We start from the raw sequence: 15,062 nt of genomic DNA, 5'->3' as shown, positions 1-15,062 counted from the left end.
AGTTTCCATCCACTGAAAAGCAACACTATTTTCATACTGCAGATTCTGGGTTTTTCAAAGAGGGACAGGAAGTAGACCTGATGATGTAGTCGTTGAAAGAACAAATGTAAAAAACTACAAACACTCAGAAGAGCAGATCTCCGCCAGATCCGCTGCTGTAATGTTTGACTGAATGAATACAAACCACTATTGCCCCTTCTCTAGACCGCGAGTGGATCAGACGTGTTTTTCACTCACTTATGTATCATGCAACAGATACACTCTCATTTTAACCTCTGCAGCCCTCTGTGCAGGCTCTGTGCATGCTCGCGTCTCGCAAGCTCAACGGTGACTTCAAGCCTTTATTTTACACTTCGAGTCATTTTTTCGACAATACGCACGTAAACGTAAGGTTGATGCACGATGAAAAGGCACTGAATAAATATATTTATCTACATTTTGCTCTGTCCAGAGACCGGTTTGTGATCCCACAGACTCTCTCTAGCTGAGCAGAAAGACCTGCGAACGTGTTGATACTGAGAAGCTGCAGAGAGTTTATTGATTGTCAAACTGAACATTACTGCCACTAGACAACTTCACTGCTAACTGTTCCCTCTGCTCCCATCACCAACAGCTGTCTGCCCTCAGCACAGCCACCGTCTCTCTCTCTCTCTCTCTCTCTCTCTTTCTCTCTCTCTCTCTCTCTCTCTCAACCACACACACACTACACACTGCCCCATTGAGTCATGACCATGAATACTACTGGATTGACATTTGCAGTTTACCCAGGTGTGCACATCTGACTGAAGCCCTTGCGGCCCCCTACCGGCTGGTTAAAGCTGAAGTAGGCGAGATTGGAGCAAATATGATTAAAAAAAGTTATTTTTTTAAACGGTCGCCACTATATCTTATATATGTGATCTTATATATTGCTCCTAACGGCATCTGCAAGATTTCACAGACTGGAGGAAAACAAGCAGTAAGAGCTGATCTATGAGAGCCGGCTGTCAATCACTCGCAAACTCCGACCAAACGGTGAAACTAGGCAGCACTGATCAAATATGAATCAATATTATGTTACGTTAATGCCTATTTCTCTCCTCAAATGTTTTCAGAATCATCTTGTAGTGCACGGTTTAGCTGTAAAATGAGAAAGTCTGTGACGCCGCCGCCATTGTGAAATCTGGTGAAGGAACGCCCAAGTTCCGGTCACATGTCCGGAGCACAACCAATAGGAACGCTCTCTCAATGAAATGACCTGTAATTGGTCAAAGTAGATTTTTTAAAGCCTGAAAACAGAGCCATGAGGAGGAGCAGAAGTCTAGTTATCTCTCAGAACACTTGAATTACAATATGCTGAAAGGTTATTATGGAACTTTTGCCCAATGATGCCAAAAACATACTGCTTACTGCAGGTTTAAGAGGAGTGAGGAGTCAGCGGTCAACGATGGTATAAAATAAAGTGTGAATCACCACGACGGGTTCTTGAGCATACAGTCGTAAATGAGCACCAAACATATCAGGCTGATGGGTCCATGTGAGATTAGCTGTGGACAGACAGACACACATGCGACCGAAGGCACGATCTCCTCACAGGCTCCAGCCTATAGCAGAGATAAGAAACTCTTATACCAAGAGTATGTGAATATATCTTAATAAATGTCTGGAGGTGATCTTTAAAACTAAATAGCTTTTCTTATGCAACTGTTGTGATCCTAAAGCTGCTCTGCTCTGATGGCCTCCGTACAACACAAGGTCGAATGAAACATTCCACACCAGAGTCCTACTTCGCTACTGGCATCGTCACCTGGGTGTCAACTGTTACACCAGCCCGTTCTCATTCCCAGGGCGCCAAATACAGACGCTTTTTCACAGCTGTCGGTGTTAAGGCACCCTTTAACACCAGTATGAAACCACACCGGGCTTTCCATTAACTACTATGTAAACTCATCCGTGTCAATAGAAACGCTCAGGGAAAGGGTGCCAGAAGTGTGGCGACATAGTTTAAGGAGCGAAGAGACAGACACTGAGCGGGTCATGTTACGCGCCACGCATCACGTTACAATCAGCTTGTTTGTTTAATTCACAACATTAAGCACAAAGTGTGACGCCGAGGGGATCTGACAGAGTGTCAGTATGTGTGACGAGTCCGGATGAGAACACATTGAAATAACTACACAACAATATAACTGTACCAGGTTTGTTTTTCTGCTCTCTGGAATCAGTGAATATGACCTCACATCCTGTTTACTGACTTAGAGGACGACATGATCATGTTGTCTTTTCAGTGTAATGAAGTTACAGCGAAGCAAAAAGACACAGCAGCGTGTTATGTCCATACCTGCGTCTGTTGGACAGACTCTCCTCTGTCTCATTGGTCACAACGACATGGGTGGAGCCTCCTTGGCTTTCCTCATGCATCACCTCAATCTGTGACACACAAACACACACACACACACACAGAAGTTGAATTATTAGGGCAGGGGCTTTGTATATTATGTGTATAATAAATACTACTGCGACATCAGTAAACTAAATGTCTTCTTCCCAAGCTTCTTCCCAATAGAGCTGGTAAAAAGTGCATATACAGTATATATATATATATATATATATATATATATGTATAGCTCTCCGTGCTCTTCGGGGTCACAGAACAAGTCATGGATGTTGAGTGTGTGTGCAAGATGCTAGTTAGTTTTCTTCCACTGTAACGCACAACAAGAAAACCAGCAAGTGTCTCGCCCGACGCCCGTTTATGTTCCCAACACCCAACATCTGTTGGGTGGGGGGGCGATTACTGTGCTGATAATGTGCAATCTGACACAACATAACTCAAACATATGGATGTTGCTCTGTTCCTATCACTCAGGGAGAAACATTGCTTCATTCATTGTCACTTCAGAGGCTGCTATTATCACAGGTGTGACACCATAGATGGCAGCTCCAGATGCCACTTGCTGACCTACATACATTTGGTAGGAGTGTATCGCTACTTAGAGAGACGGGTGCATCTACAACTTTCCCACATCTGGCTGGAATAAAACCTCCTCCTTAGGTTGTGCAAACAGATTGTTTTTTTAATCATATTGGCACCAATCTCGCCTACTTCAGCTTGAATGTTTCTGAACTTTATGCACAGGTGCGTGGCCGACTACCTGATTAGTTTTTGGTACACATATTTCGACAGAAACTCCTGAGACCTCGCCTTTCGTGTAGCTGTTGAAGGGAATCTTCCGGAAAATATCTCCTGCATTAACGTCTGTTTAAACACTTAGAGTTCAGCAGAGGTTTTTTAAACATGTTCACAGAGCCAACTGACAACAAGAAGGAGACTACTTGGTAGGCTTTTGATTTCGGAGCTGTCTGCCCTCATCAATTATGGAGGAAGGCGTATGGTGTAACACAACAATGCTATCACTAGACAAACAGACCATGTTTGTCAGCAGCACAAAATAACCACGGGGCGTGCATCCAAATTATGCAAACTGTAAACCAGTTAATGAGATCAGAGCAGAATCACAGCATAGCAGCAAACAGCAGCAGGGAGGCAGCCTCCTTCAGCCACAGGGCCACTTTGTTTAAACCATGACCGCCCCTGCTCTGAAAACACTGAATGTTCTCATAGGTAGTTTTGTTGTTGTGCTGGGATGTTGTGGTAAACCGGCCGCTCATCAAGCTCCATCAAGTAAAGTGCAAACAGGTTGGCCTAATGATGTCCTCTCAGCAGGGAGTGGCTGGGCTCTGTTAAGGTGTAGGACGATAGGTGAGGTATTTCTGCACTAAATGACATCCGGTTATAATTGGCGTGCTCGTCGGTGTGTAACGAGTGCCCATAGATGTATTGTGATATCAGCAGTAACTTGGAGATCTCGTATTACTGGTCTATTCATTATTCTGTTTGATTTGGATGCTCTGTTTAGCTCTCCTTATAATTACCTGGGCAGGTGGTAGGTTCCAGTTAGGTGAGGCTGAGAGGGTTAAATGCCATTCACTGGAGTAAGAGGGTGAGGCTGCAGCTCTCTTTTGTTTCATTTTGAATGCAGTTTTATTTAATTTCCCCATGTTCATTTTTTGTCCTTTGTTTCAGTGAACTTTTTCCCTTCTTGTAAAGTGTTACCAATTGTTTCATGTATGAATCACTTAATTGGTTGCAGTTTAAATCTAGAAGGCAATTTCACTGGGTGCAGTTTATTTTCAAATGTGTTTATTTGAATTGTCCTTCCTATTTGAAACCGTTTTGATTCCATTTACATCTTCATATCACACTCAGACATATGCAACATCCCTTTTTCTTTGTCCCAAGAATTTTCAAAGAAGTTGGACACAGGTCATTCCAATACAAAGCTCCATCTTCCTCTTTTTCTGATATCTATTACCTCTTTCCGCTGCTTCAGGACATCTTTATTTTCTCATCTTAAAACAACCTGTTCATGTTTTTAATTTGTGTGTACTTATAATCCTCAATCCAAAACTGAAGACAAACTGTTGCAATTGTTCTTTATGATGATGTCATTGATTTAAAATCTGATCATTGTATCCAACTGTTTCTTGTATAATAGCAGAGGGCTGGGGGTCTGGGTGGGAGATGGTGAGCGAGCTGTCTGTATCTGTGTATTTGCAGTGTATGTTTGTTATGTAATGCTGTTTTGTCTGTATGTGTTTTTGTATTTGTGTCTTTAGGACCCCCTCGAAAATGAGATGCTACATCTCAAGGGGCTATCCTATCCTCTCAATAAATTCAAATTTAACAACAATGTGAAGACCACGCATCTTAAAGATTGGCAAATTCTTAAAGTACACTTTCAGACTGAGATCCACCAGCCAGTGAAACCTGCCGTGCATTGTATCCTTTCACATTTATGTCAAAGTATGAACGAGAACTTCTGTTATTGAAATCAAAGCATCAGGATCGGCACTGGAATCAATGATTGTGGGACGATCCCCTGCCTTAGTGTCATAATAGTCAATTGCTCTTTCTTACTTTGAGATGAAGAGAGCTTTAACGCTGTAGTGAGAGGAGGATGTACCTTGATGCCTCCTTTGGCCTTGCGTATGTTCTTCTTCTTGCTGGGATCGGCTTCGGCTGGCTGCTTGCCGCTGTTGGAGTTATCCGAAGCTCTGCGGGCCAGAGCTACGATGGAATTGAGAGGAACACGGTGTGAGTAACTTCAATCATTTCTTTCTTCAGAGCTTGTGTTACATCACATGCATGCAGTCATAAAATTAGTTTAGATTGTGGCAAAAAAAAAAAGAGCTCACAATACTGTATAATCACTTCACAGACGGTAAGAGTTTGAACATTTGGAGCCTGTTACACCAGGCTCATCATATCAACATCCAACTCACGCTGCTGGCTCCCTGTAGTCCTGGGGGGGTTCTTCAGTGGCGGCCGTTTGGGAGAGGACTCAGGCCGCGGGGCGACGGGCTGGACGGGCCTCGTCTGTTTCGCCGACAGCCTCTTCAGACTGACGTGCCGCTTCTGAAACATCTCCTGGACGTCCTCCAGGCGCTTCAGTGCCTTCAGGACATTGGCCTGCAGGCAGAACGCTCAGCGTCAATAACTCTTCATCGTTATTTTTGCAACAGATCATCCATTCATCCCGTATAAACTGTTGTTTTTTGTGCTACCGTACCTTGATATCCTCGGACAGGACGACCTCATACTGGTTGTGGAGGTTCCTCAGCTCGGTCAGTTGGTTCTTTTCTGCAGACTCCAGGAAGCGTTCGATGTCAGTCAGTGCCGACTCTGCTCCCTCCTGTGACTGACACTTATCCACAGCCTGGGAGGCCAGCAGGTAGATGCCAGACTCACACCACTGGTTTACCTGGACAAAGCAGAAATCCAAAGAAGGGCAAGATTTCAGTGTAGCTAACAGCTTCCCTTCCCACACGGTGGCTCAGTGTGAGGGTACTGTGTTTAGACGTCACTGGGGTCGGCTGGGACCTTCAATGAGGTACCATCACGTGTTCTTCATGCCTTCTGGTGTTACGGTGCATGATTACAGGAAGAAAATCTACATTCAGAATATGAGGAATAAAAACTTGACCAGTTGAATCTCGCTCTAGTGTCCCTCCCGCCTCCCTTACAGTCAAGATGGCAGCAAAGAAAACAAATATGGGGATTTATTCATCACGTATCATGCCTAACTTTAGTGGATCATAACATCGGTTATGGAATTAATCTGAAGATGCTCCGGTTTCAAAACGAGACCAAACTTTTGTTGATCACTTGCTGCCCCTACTATACAGTCATGAATGAGCCCCAAACATATCAGGCTGATGGGTCCAGTAGAATGCGAGATTAGATGTGGACAGACAGACAGACACACGCACGACCGAACGCATGATCTCCCCACAGGCGTGGCAGAGATAAGATTATTCAGTTAATGGACATTACTTTAAAGGCAGGGTTGACGATTTTATCCAGTATACACTATTTGTTATATTGGTTGAAATGGTCTTTACACCCCGACAGCGATCCATTACTGATGAGCTCTGAAAAAGGACCAGAAAAAGAGCCGTCATCTGTAGCTGCTGTAATCCGGTAAAAAAAGTCTACCAATCACTGCCTTGCGGTCCGCTTGGAAAGAACCAATCAGAAGCCTCCCTACCTCCTTGCTCGTTCTCTAACTTTGGCGTGCACCAGCCTGAACTCAAAGCGCGTCGCTGCCGCAAGTTTACTGGAGAATGGAAGAGAAAAGCTCCTGAGGCGAAGCTATTATCAAATTATGCTAGCTTTCCAACATCGTCGACCCTACCTTTAACTGTATTTCTGGAGAATAAAATTGTCAGAAGTCATTCAGCTATGTCTAACTGCCACTTGATTCGCCAACGCACAAATTGGCCTACTGTAACTGTAACTACGGGTCACATTAAAAGCAACAAAGCCGGGGTTACTCATCAGTTGTGTTGACACATCATGACAATAAAGTCAGGCATGTTATGAACAAGTCAACAGTTAATCCAGATTATCTAAAACCACTTTATCTGGCGGTCATAATGAAATGAGTGCACCCGAATTGTGCAGGAAAATTGTTTGTGCACAACTACGCGTGAACGCGGAAATCAGAGTGGAACCAAGAAGTTAAGTCTGGAAACTGTGATGGTTGTGAATAAATAGTTTCGGGTAATAATAGGCTATGCCAGATCTCAACCAGAGCGCTATGAAACCAGAACCTCCTCCTCTGTATCACGGTTTTATGTTTCAGTGAATGGTCACGGAGCTCAGAAAGTCTGATGTGTTTGCGGTATCTGTGGTTGTCACTATGACAGTGACACAAACACAAATGGCTGTTGCCCTTAGGTTCTGTTTTGTTTGTTTCAAGTCACTCCTTCGTGTTAAGTGTTCAGTTTTATTTTGTTCACTTCACTTCCAGACAGTTTTGGATGGTCTTCCCCGCCCTGATTAGTTTTACCTGTTCCTCGTTAGCCCTGCAGTCACCTGACCTGCAGCTCACCTGTTCCCACGTCCCCAAATTACTCAATCATTATTTTTACTAGTTCCTTTATTCTTTGTTGGTTCGTCGTCGTTGCCGTATCAACATTACATACCAGACCTGGTTTCTAGTGTTTTGTTTCTTCAGCGTTTGGTTTCAGGTTTACTTCTGTTACCTGTTTTTGGACGTTTTAAATCATTGAAACTCTCCCTGCTGCCTCATCACTTAATACCATTTGGTGACTCATTAATTGATCTTTTGGCCAATTAGGGGGAACAGAACACGTCTGACACACTACCACCTTCTAAAGATGTTATGGCATATAGTTGTTAACGTATCCAGCAGACAGAAAGCAACACTATTCATACTATTCATTTGGAGTTGTGTTTGTGGCCACCTAATGAATGTTCAATATTCACTCTCATTTTGCTGCGAGTTGTGTTCAACAGGATTTTAAACATTCTAATCAGAGGTGATGTGGAGGAAGTGGAAACAAACAGAAAGCACATGAAGTATGAACAGCAGCTGGATATGCAGTCGATGAATGAAGGCGAGACAATAGATGTGTCGCTGTTGCTGTTTGAACGGCCTTATTGCTATTTGATTGTAACCACAGCAACACAGTAACCACGGTGTCCGCCACCCCACCTAATACTCAAACAGGCTCAGTCACTATGCAAATTACATATCAGTATATCAGTTTGATTGTAATGCTCTCTTGCTGCTCTTAGCCCAGGGAGCTCAGCTCCTCTGCACAGCAGCTCTGTCATCTGTGGCTTATACCTGACACCAATGATGCTTTGGTGAGAGTTCACATATTTCGCATATATACAGTATATATATAACATATACCTGTAGCCTTTTAGGAATAAAGGTGTCAAGGCGATCTGAAAAGTTCAAAGTTGAGTTGATGATAATAAAGCAAACCCGGAGCTAAAGCTGCCTTATTCCGTGTTTTTGTATCAACAATCGGTCAAATGACTTAAAGAGGAATCCAACTTGTGTTTCTGACGTGAAGTCTGCAGACGCGTTTGAGTCACATTATATTCTCACCTTATCGATGCCCACGTGGATCTGCAGGGATTTGGACAAGACGTCCGTCTTTTTCTTGGACTCGTTGCTGAAGTCGTCGCAGACCCGCCGGAGCTCCACACATTTGGGTCGAATGGAGTCCACGGCGTAGTGGTTGCTCTGGATCAGCTGGTCGCCGTGCAGTGCGTGGAGCTGGGCCTTCTCTAGCGTGTGCTGGAAGAAGAAGAAGAACGATTCACAGGACATCACGGCATGTTTCAACTTGTGCTCGGTGTCTATACCGAGGTAAATGAACGCAGATGCAGGATCCATCTGCGTCTACGATGAATTTAATTGCATTAAAGCTTTACAAAATACAAAATGTGTGATTATTGTTTTCTGGTCAGGTTAATAGCCTAAGCTGTAATGTAATTTCAAACTGGAACCTATTTTCCATGTTTTTGTGTCTAAGTGACTAATGGGGAAAACAGCTTTAGAAATGGGTCCAGTATTGAGGGAAAACGCTGCCAGCAGACGTCTGACAACATCATAGAAATCAAATAAAATCATTAATAAAGGGTTTAACAGTTTCTCTCCTTCTATCGAGCCATCAAACCTGCAGTTATAAATGTTAATAATGTATTAATGGAGGGTAATAATGAAGTTAGAACAAGTAAAAATAAAGGGGAGTAAACATTAAGCTTAAGGTTATAAATGTCAACAAATAATTGATAAAAGGTAATAAGTTATAAATATTTTTTATAAAAAAATACTTTTTTTTTAATATTTGGGTCACAATTTCTTGGTTTTCAACAGTACAAGTTAGTAAGGGATGTGCTATTACATGTCTTAATAAGTAATTAGTACATGGTTCTTACAATAATGTACGTCTGTAGTTTGTAAATATTTATATTTAATATATATATTTATAAATTAATATTGGTCCATTGGAGGGTTTCCATGACGACCGACGTGTGATGCTGGAGCAAAAACAAGCAGCAGCCCAAATAACTGTTTAAGTTGTTCTTATTAATGACCTGTAAGTGATTTATAAAGCATTGATATATTAATAAAGTCATTAGTTACAACTTATAATGCCTTTAGACAGGATGAATAGAAAGTGGTCCCTGAGTAGATGTGTGTGTGTGTGTGTGTGTGTGTGTGTGTGTGTGTGTGTGTGTGTGTGTGTCTGTGTGTGTCTGTGTGCGTGTGTGTGTGTGTGTTGACTGACCAGAGCCTTCTCCTCCAGTGTTTTCAGGTCCTTCAGCAGGTGTTCAACTCTGGCCACACAATCCCCGATATCTAACAGGCTGGTTAGACTGTCCATCAGACTGTCCAGAGACACTTTGACCTGGAGAGGGGGACAGAAGCAGACACAGAGAAAACCATGATGTTACCCACTCATCCACATTGTGATAATATTTCTCTTCAAATGATCATATCGAATGTTAGAAATGAAACATAATGCAATAAGAGACGTAGCACAGAACCTTTTAGAACAGGAGGTGTCCTGCAGGACGTGAAGCAACGTCCAAACTGACTCAGTTTGCTCAGTGTTTTCTTAACCCACCACACATTTTTGGCTTATTTATTTTTTATTTTTCGATCATTTTAGCTTGCATACACAGCCAAAACACAGACACTCAGACCCTTTAAGGACACAACACTGAAACCCATTAAAACCATCATGTTTGATCCCACGGCCGTTACAGCATCTATTATATCAGGCTTTAATCTAGAGCCCTGGCTTCAACTTTGGACTTTTTACTATTTCCCACCAGACTGAGCCATTTTCTCCTGTTTGCCCAGTTTGGGGCTAATACATGCTATTCTCCTGGTTTCCATCATTGTGGTACTATGCAATGCATCAAACACCTGCTGTTAATCACTGACATATCCCAGACGAAAAAATCCTCCTAGCATTATGATTCATTTCTTATCAACATGGGAGTGGACAAATATGCTGCTTTATGCAAATGTATGTATATATTTATTATTGTAAATCAACAACACAAAACAATGACAAATATTTTCCAGAATATTGTCCTAATTTTCATAAGAAGAATACAGAAATAAATAAGTTTGGGGAAATAAATAGGGAAGAAAATGCAAAAGGAAAATAAATAAATATATACAATTTAATAATTTATAAATTAATTTATTAATTTAAGGTAAATAGAAAATAAATTCAAAAATAAATAAATAAATTTGAATGTTAATAAAAGGAATACATAAATACTAGGGCTGTCAATCGATTACAATATTTAATCGCGATTAATCGCACATTTTTTTATCCCTTCAAAATGTACCTTAAAGGGAGATTTGTCAAGTATTTAATACTCTTGTCAACATGAGAGTGGACAAATATGCTGCTTTATGCAAATGTATGTATATATTTATTATTGTAAATCAATTAACAACACAAAACAATGACAGATATTGTCCAGAAACCCTCACAGGTACTGCATTTAGCATAAAAATATGCTCAAATCATAACATGGTAAACTGCAGCCCAACAGGCAACAACAGCTGTCAGTGTGTCAGTGTGCTGACTTGACTATGACTTGCCCCAAACTGCATGTGATTATCATAAAGTGGGCATTTCTGTTAAGGGGAGACTCGTGGGTACACATAGAACCCATTTTCAGTCACATATCTTGAGGTCAGAGAAAATGTCGATGCCAGTTTTTCCTCCCGAAAATTGTTTGGAGGGTTATTTAACATCTTTCCTGACATTATAGATGCAACATCGTTGGTACCAATGGATTCCTCACATTTTCTAGTTTCATATGATACCAGTATCTTCACTCTAGTTTTAAAACTGAGCCAGCTACAACCTCCGAAAGATCGATTGCGTGAAAGAAATTTGTGGCATTCAAATAATTTTTTGTTACCGCGTTATTATCGCGTTAATGTTGACAGCCCTGATATTGTGTAGTTATGATCAGCACTGATGTTGGTTAAAAAAAAATTAAAAATATATCATTTATGGCCGTCACACACACACACACACACACACACACACACACACACACACCGTTTTTTTGTCCTCTAAGGACATCAGAGGCACAGGGGTTGGATATGTTTTTCAAAGTGTGACTTTACAGCTGAAGTCTTCTGAAGCTGTCTCAAGAGGGGACACACGCCAAAGGCAGCCAGGCAGACAGAGAGACAAACAGATCTACAGATATACCGTACCTCTCTGAAGTCCTGTTCAAAGTGACGTAGCTGCAGGCACTGCTCCAGTTTCAGATGGTGTTTACACCAGAACTGTTCAAAGGCGTTCTCTGTCTCATCCAGCTGGGCTAGGAGCCTGAAACACACAACAGGAACTTCATTACAAACACACTGAGAGTCACTATAGGACTACATTGCCATAATATATCATAGGCTGAGATGCATAATATAATATAGAAGAAAAGCTTTGTCACCTTTCCACAGTGGTTTGGTTCTCCAGCTCGTCCGGGTTGAGTTTGTGGTTCTCTGACTTGGCCGCCTGCTCCTTGATACAACCTAACAAGGTGGTGCCCTGCTTCAATGCCAGCTTCAGTTCATCCTGGTTTAGAGACATACAAGCATTGGAAAATAAAATTAATATCATCTGTAAAACAGCAGGCACGTGTTTGTTTGTGTAAGGTCCTATTTACACCTATTACATAGTCAGCAGGCAGAGCTGGCAGACTTTTAAACAAGGGAAGCGATGCAGGATATTGTCGAGGGGCTGCTGCAACTTGCAGCTCATAACAGCCAAAGGCATCCATAGCTAATGTTCCTGATGTTGTACTGTGACCGTTGTTCACGCATACAGATTCAAACACTGGAGATGCGACAGGGTTGTAGAACATGCTGCTGCCGCACACCAGATTCAAAAGTCAAGGGAAGTTGAGATAGGTTCAACTTTACGCAATTGTTCTCTGATGCACGGAAATGACAACGTGGAGAGAAACAAAATGACCTCAAATTGCGCCTACTCCAATTCCCTCGGGAAATGGAAACACAGTCGTTTTTCTTATCCAATTTAGCTATGTAAAAGTATTTGAAACAAAATGGAGAACAAGATGACCATCGCATCAAAGGCTTTCCTGTTGTCTATGATAACTTTACAAGAACTGACTGAAATGTGTACCACTGCCCTTGGAACTGAGTGTGTCAATTACGTGCTCAACGCCAAACGCAACTGCAAGTGCTCGTGAAAAACAACAGAGCACCCATTTTGAATGTTATCAGCTGATTGAACGGGCGTTATCACTTGTTATCACAACCATTGTAATGCTTCAGATTGGCCAAACTGCACCTACCACGTGGTCAAAGTGAAACTTAACGTTGTCAATTAAAGCAAAACAACTTTAGGTTTAGGCAACAAAACGACTTGTAATGACTTAGGTTCAGGAAAAGATCATGGTTTGGGTTAAAATAACTACATATGTTACGTAAGTAAAGGAACAAAAGTAAGGTAAAATAAGTCAACGTTGACTTTTGGTTTCACAAAGCGGTCCCCTGAGTGAAAGTCCTGTGTTTGTTTGATCCACCAGCTTTTTATACTACGGAACTAGCCCGTTCTCATTCCCAGAGCGTCAAATACCAATCCTTTGTCACGGCCGTCGGCGTGTGATACCACCGCACAAGGCACCCTTTAGCGCCGGTATGAAACACACCTGCATTCCATTAACTGCAATGTATAATATAAGATAAGATAAGATATACTTTTATTGTCCCTGTGGGGAACTTTGTCCTGGACTATTCCTGGATTCCACATAAGACAGGGAAACAGTTTCACAGAAACAGATGTTTCAACACATACACAGTCCACGTACATAATGGTCCATACCATCACACACATCATGACAGGTATTGCACCCAGTAGTGCAAACTTTTTATACTCTGCCAAATGAGAAGCTATACGTGAAAAGAGCTTTTTCCTTTTCTTATCCATTTTGTCACAAACTAACTTAGCCACAACCGTGCATGAGCTCCGAGTCGTTACAAGGTCACCAAGCTTCCACCACCACTTTCACTTTCTTCGCTCTGTCCCTTTCTAATAATAATAATAATAATAATAATACATTTTATTTGGTGGCGCCTTTCTGGACACCCAAGGACACCTTACAAGAATTAATTAAAACATAGACAGATAAAACAATATAAAAACAACAGGACATGACAGAGACATATTTGTACAGACACATAGGATGGGTGATGATGAGTGCTAGAGAGAGTATGCCAGTTTAAACAGGTGGGTTTTGAGGAGGGATTTGAATGATGTGATATTTTCAGACTGCTGGATGTGTGGGGGGGAGTGAGTTCCAGAGCCTGGGAGCAGAGCAGCTGAATGCCCTGGCTCCCATGGTGCTGAGGCGAGAGGTGGGGGTAGTCAGAAGTCCGGCTGATGATGAGCGGAGGGAACGGGAGGGGGCGTACTCCTGGAGGAGGTCTGTGAGGTAGGTGGGGGCGAGGTTATGGAGGGCTTTGTAGGTGAGCAGGAGGTTTTTGTAGTCAATCCGGGATTTAACAGGGAGCCAGTGCAGCTGGATGAGGATGGGGGTGATGTGGTCGGAGGATTTGGTGCGGGTGATGATCCGGGCGGCAGAGTTCTGAATGATTTGGAGTCTGTTGAGTAGTTTGATGGGAATGCCAGAGAGGACAGCGTTGCAATAGTCGATTCGGGATGTGACAAAAGCGTGAACCAGGATTTCAGTGCTGGAGTGGGTCAGGGATGGGCGGAGTCTGGAGATGTTGCGGAGGTGGAAGAAGGCAGTCCGGGTGACGTTTTTTATGTGGGATGTAAAGGAGAGGGTGCTGTCCAGGGTGACCCCAAGGCTCTTGACGTGGTTTGAGAATGGTACTGAAAAGCCATCAATGGTGAGGTTTTGAGCAGTGGTGGGTTGAGATTTGGAGATGTTGTTTTTGGAGCCGATGAGCAGGGCCTCGGTTTTATTGCTGTTTAGTTTTAAAAAGTTCCTGCTCATCCAGCTCCTGATGTGTTGTAGGCAGGCGGTGAGGGAGGCGGGTGGGAGGGCAGCAGTGGGTGTAGTTGAAATGTAGACCTGTGTGTCGTCGGCATAACAGTGGAATAGGACATTGTGATGACGGAGGATAGTGCCGAGAGGAAGGAGGTAAATGATAAACAGGAGTGGACCCAATACTGACCCCTGGGGGACACCCAGTGAAACAGCGGAACACCTTGATCTGTGATTGTCCAGTTTTACAAATTGTTGTCTGTCGGTGAGGTATGAGGAGAACCATGTGAGTGCAACACCAGTGATACCAATATCAGTCAGACGTGTGATGAGTAGTGGGTGGGAGATGGTGTCAAAGGCAGCAGTGAGATCGAGGAGGATGAGGATGGTAAGCAATCCAGAGTCAGCTGCACGGAGGAGGTCGTTGGTGATTTTGACCAGGGCTGTTTCAGTACTGTGTTTGGGACGGAAACCAGATTGGAAGGGTTCATGGAGGTTGTTTGAGTTGAGGTGGGACTGAAGTTGGGCGGCGACCACTCTCTCAAGGGTTTTGGAGATGAAGGTGAGGTTGGAGATGGGCCTGTAGTTGTTCAGATCAGCTGGGTCAGCACCGGGATTTTTGAGGGTTAGTGTAATTGCAGCAGTTTTGAGGGTGGGGGGTACAGTACCAGTGGTGAGG

At 42.9% G+C, this 15,062-nt stretch overlaps 1 protein-coding gene across 4 annotated transcripts in view; it reads right to left on the bottom strand.

Moving 5' to 3' along the window:
• Positions 1-15,062, bottom strand: part of mcf2l2 (MCF.2 cell line derived transforming sequence-like 2) — a 143,070-nt gene that overhangs the window by 78,861 nt on the left and 49,147 nt on the right. For all 4 annotated transcript variants that reach the window (XM_037770424.1, XM_037770423.1, XM_037770426.1 and 1 more), the window contains exons 8-15: positions 11,858-11,982; positions 11,625-11,739; positions 9,658-9,777; positions 8,469-8,660; positions 5,613-5,804; positions 5,326-5,512; positions 5,007-5,110; positions 2,321-2,409 (exon numbers count right to left, since the gene is read on the bottom strand). In XM_037770424.1, coding sequence (XP_037626352.1) covers positions 2,321-2,409; positions 5,007-5,110; positions 5,326-5,512; positions 5,613-5,804; positions 8,469-8,660; positions 9,658-9,777; positions 11,625-11,739; positions 11,858-11,982 — 1,124 coding nt within the window. The remainder of the gene's footprint in view (positions 1-2,320; positions 2,410-5,006; positions 5,111-5,325; positions 5,513-5,612; positions 5,805-8,468; positions 8,661-9,657; positions 9,778-11,624; positions 11,740-11,857; positions 11,983-15,062) is intronic.

Source organism: Sebastes umbrosus, chromosome 5, assembly GCF_015220745.1.
Source record: "Sebastes umbrosus isolate fSebUmb1 chromosome 5, fSebUmb1.pri, whole genome shotgun sequence".
Lineage (NCBI taxonomy): Eukaryota > Metazoa > Chordata > Actinopteri > Perciformes > Sebastidae > Sebastes > Sebastes umbrosus.
The sequence above is the reverse complement of the archived record's forward strand: the minus strand, read 5'-3'. Positions and strand labels throughout refer to the sequence as shown.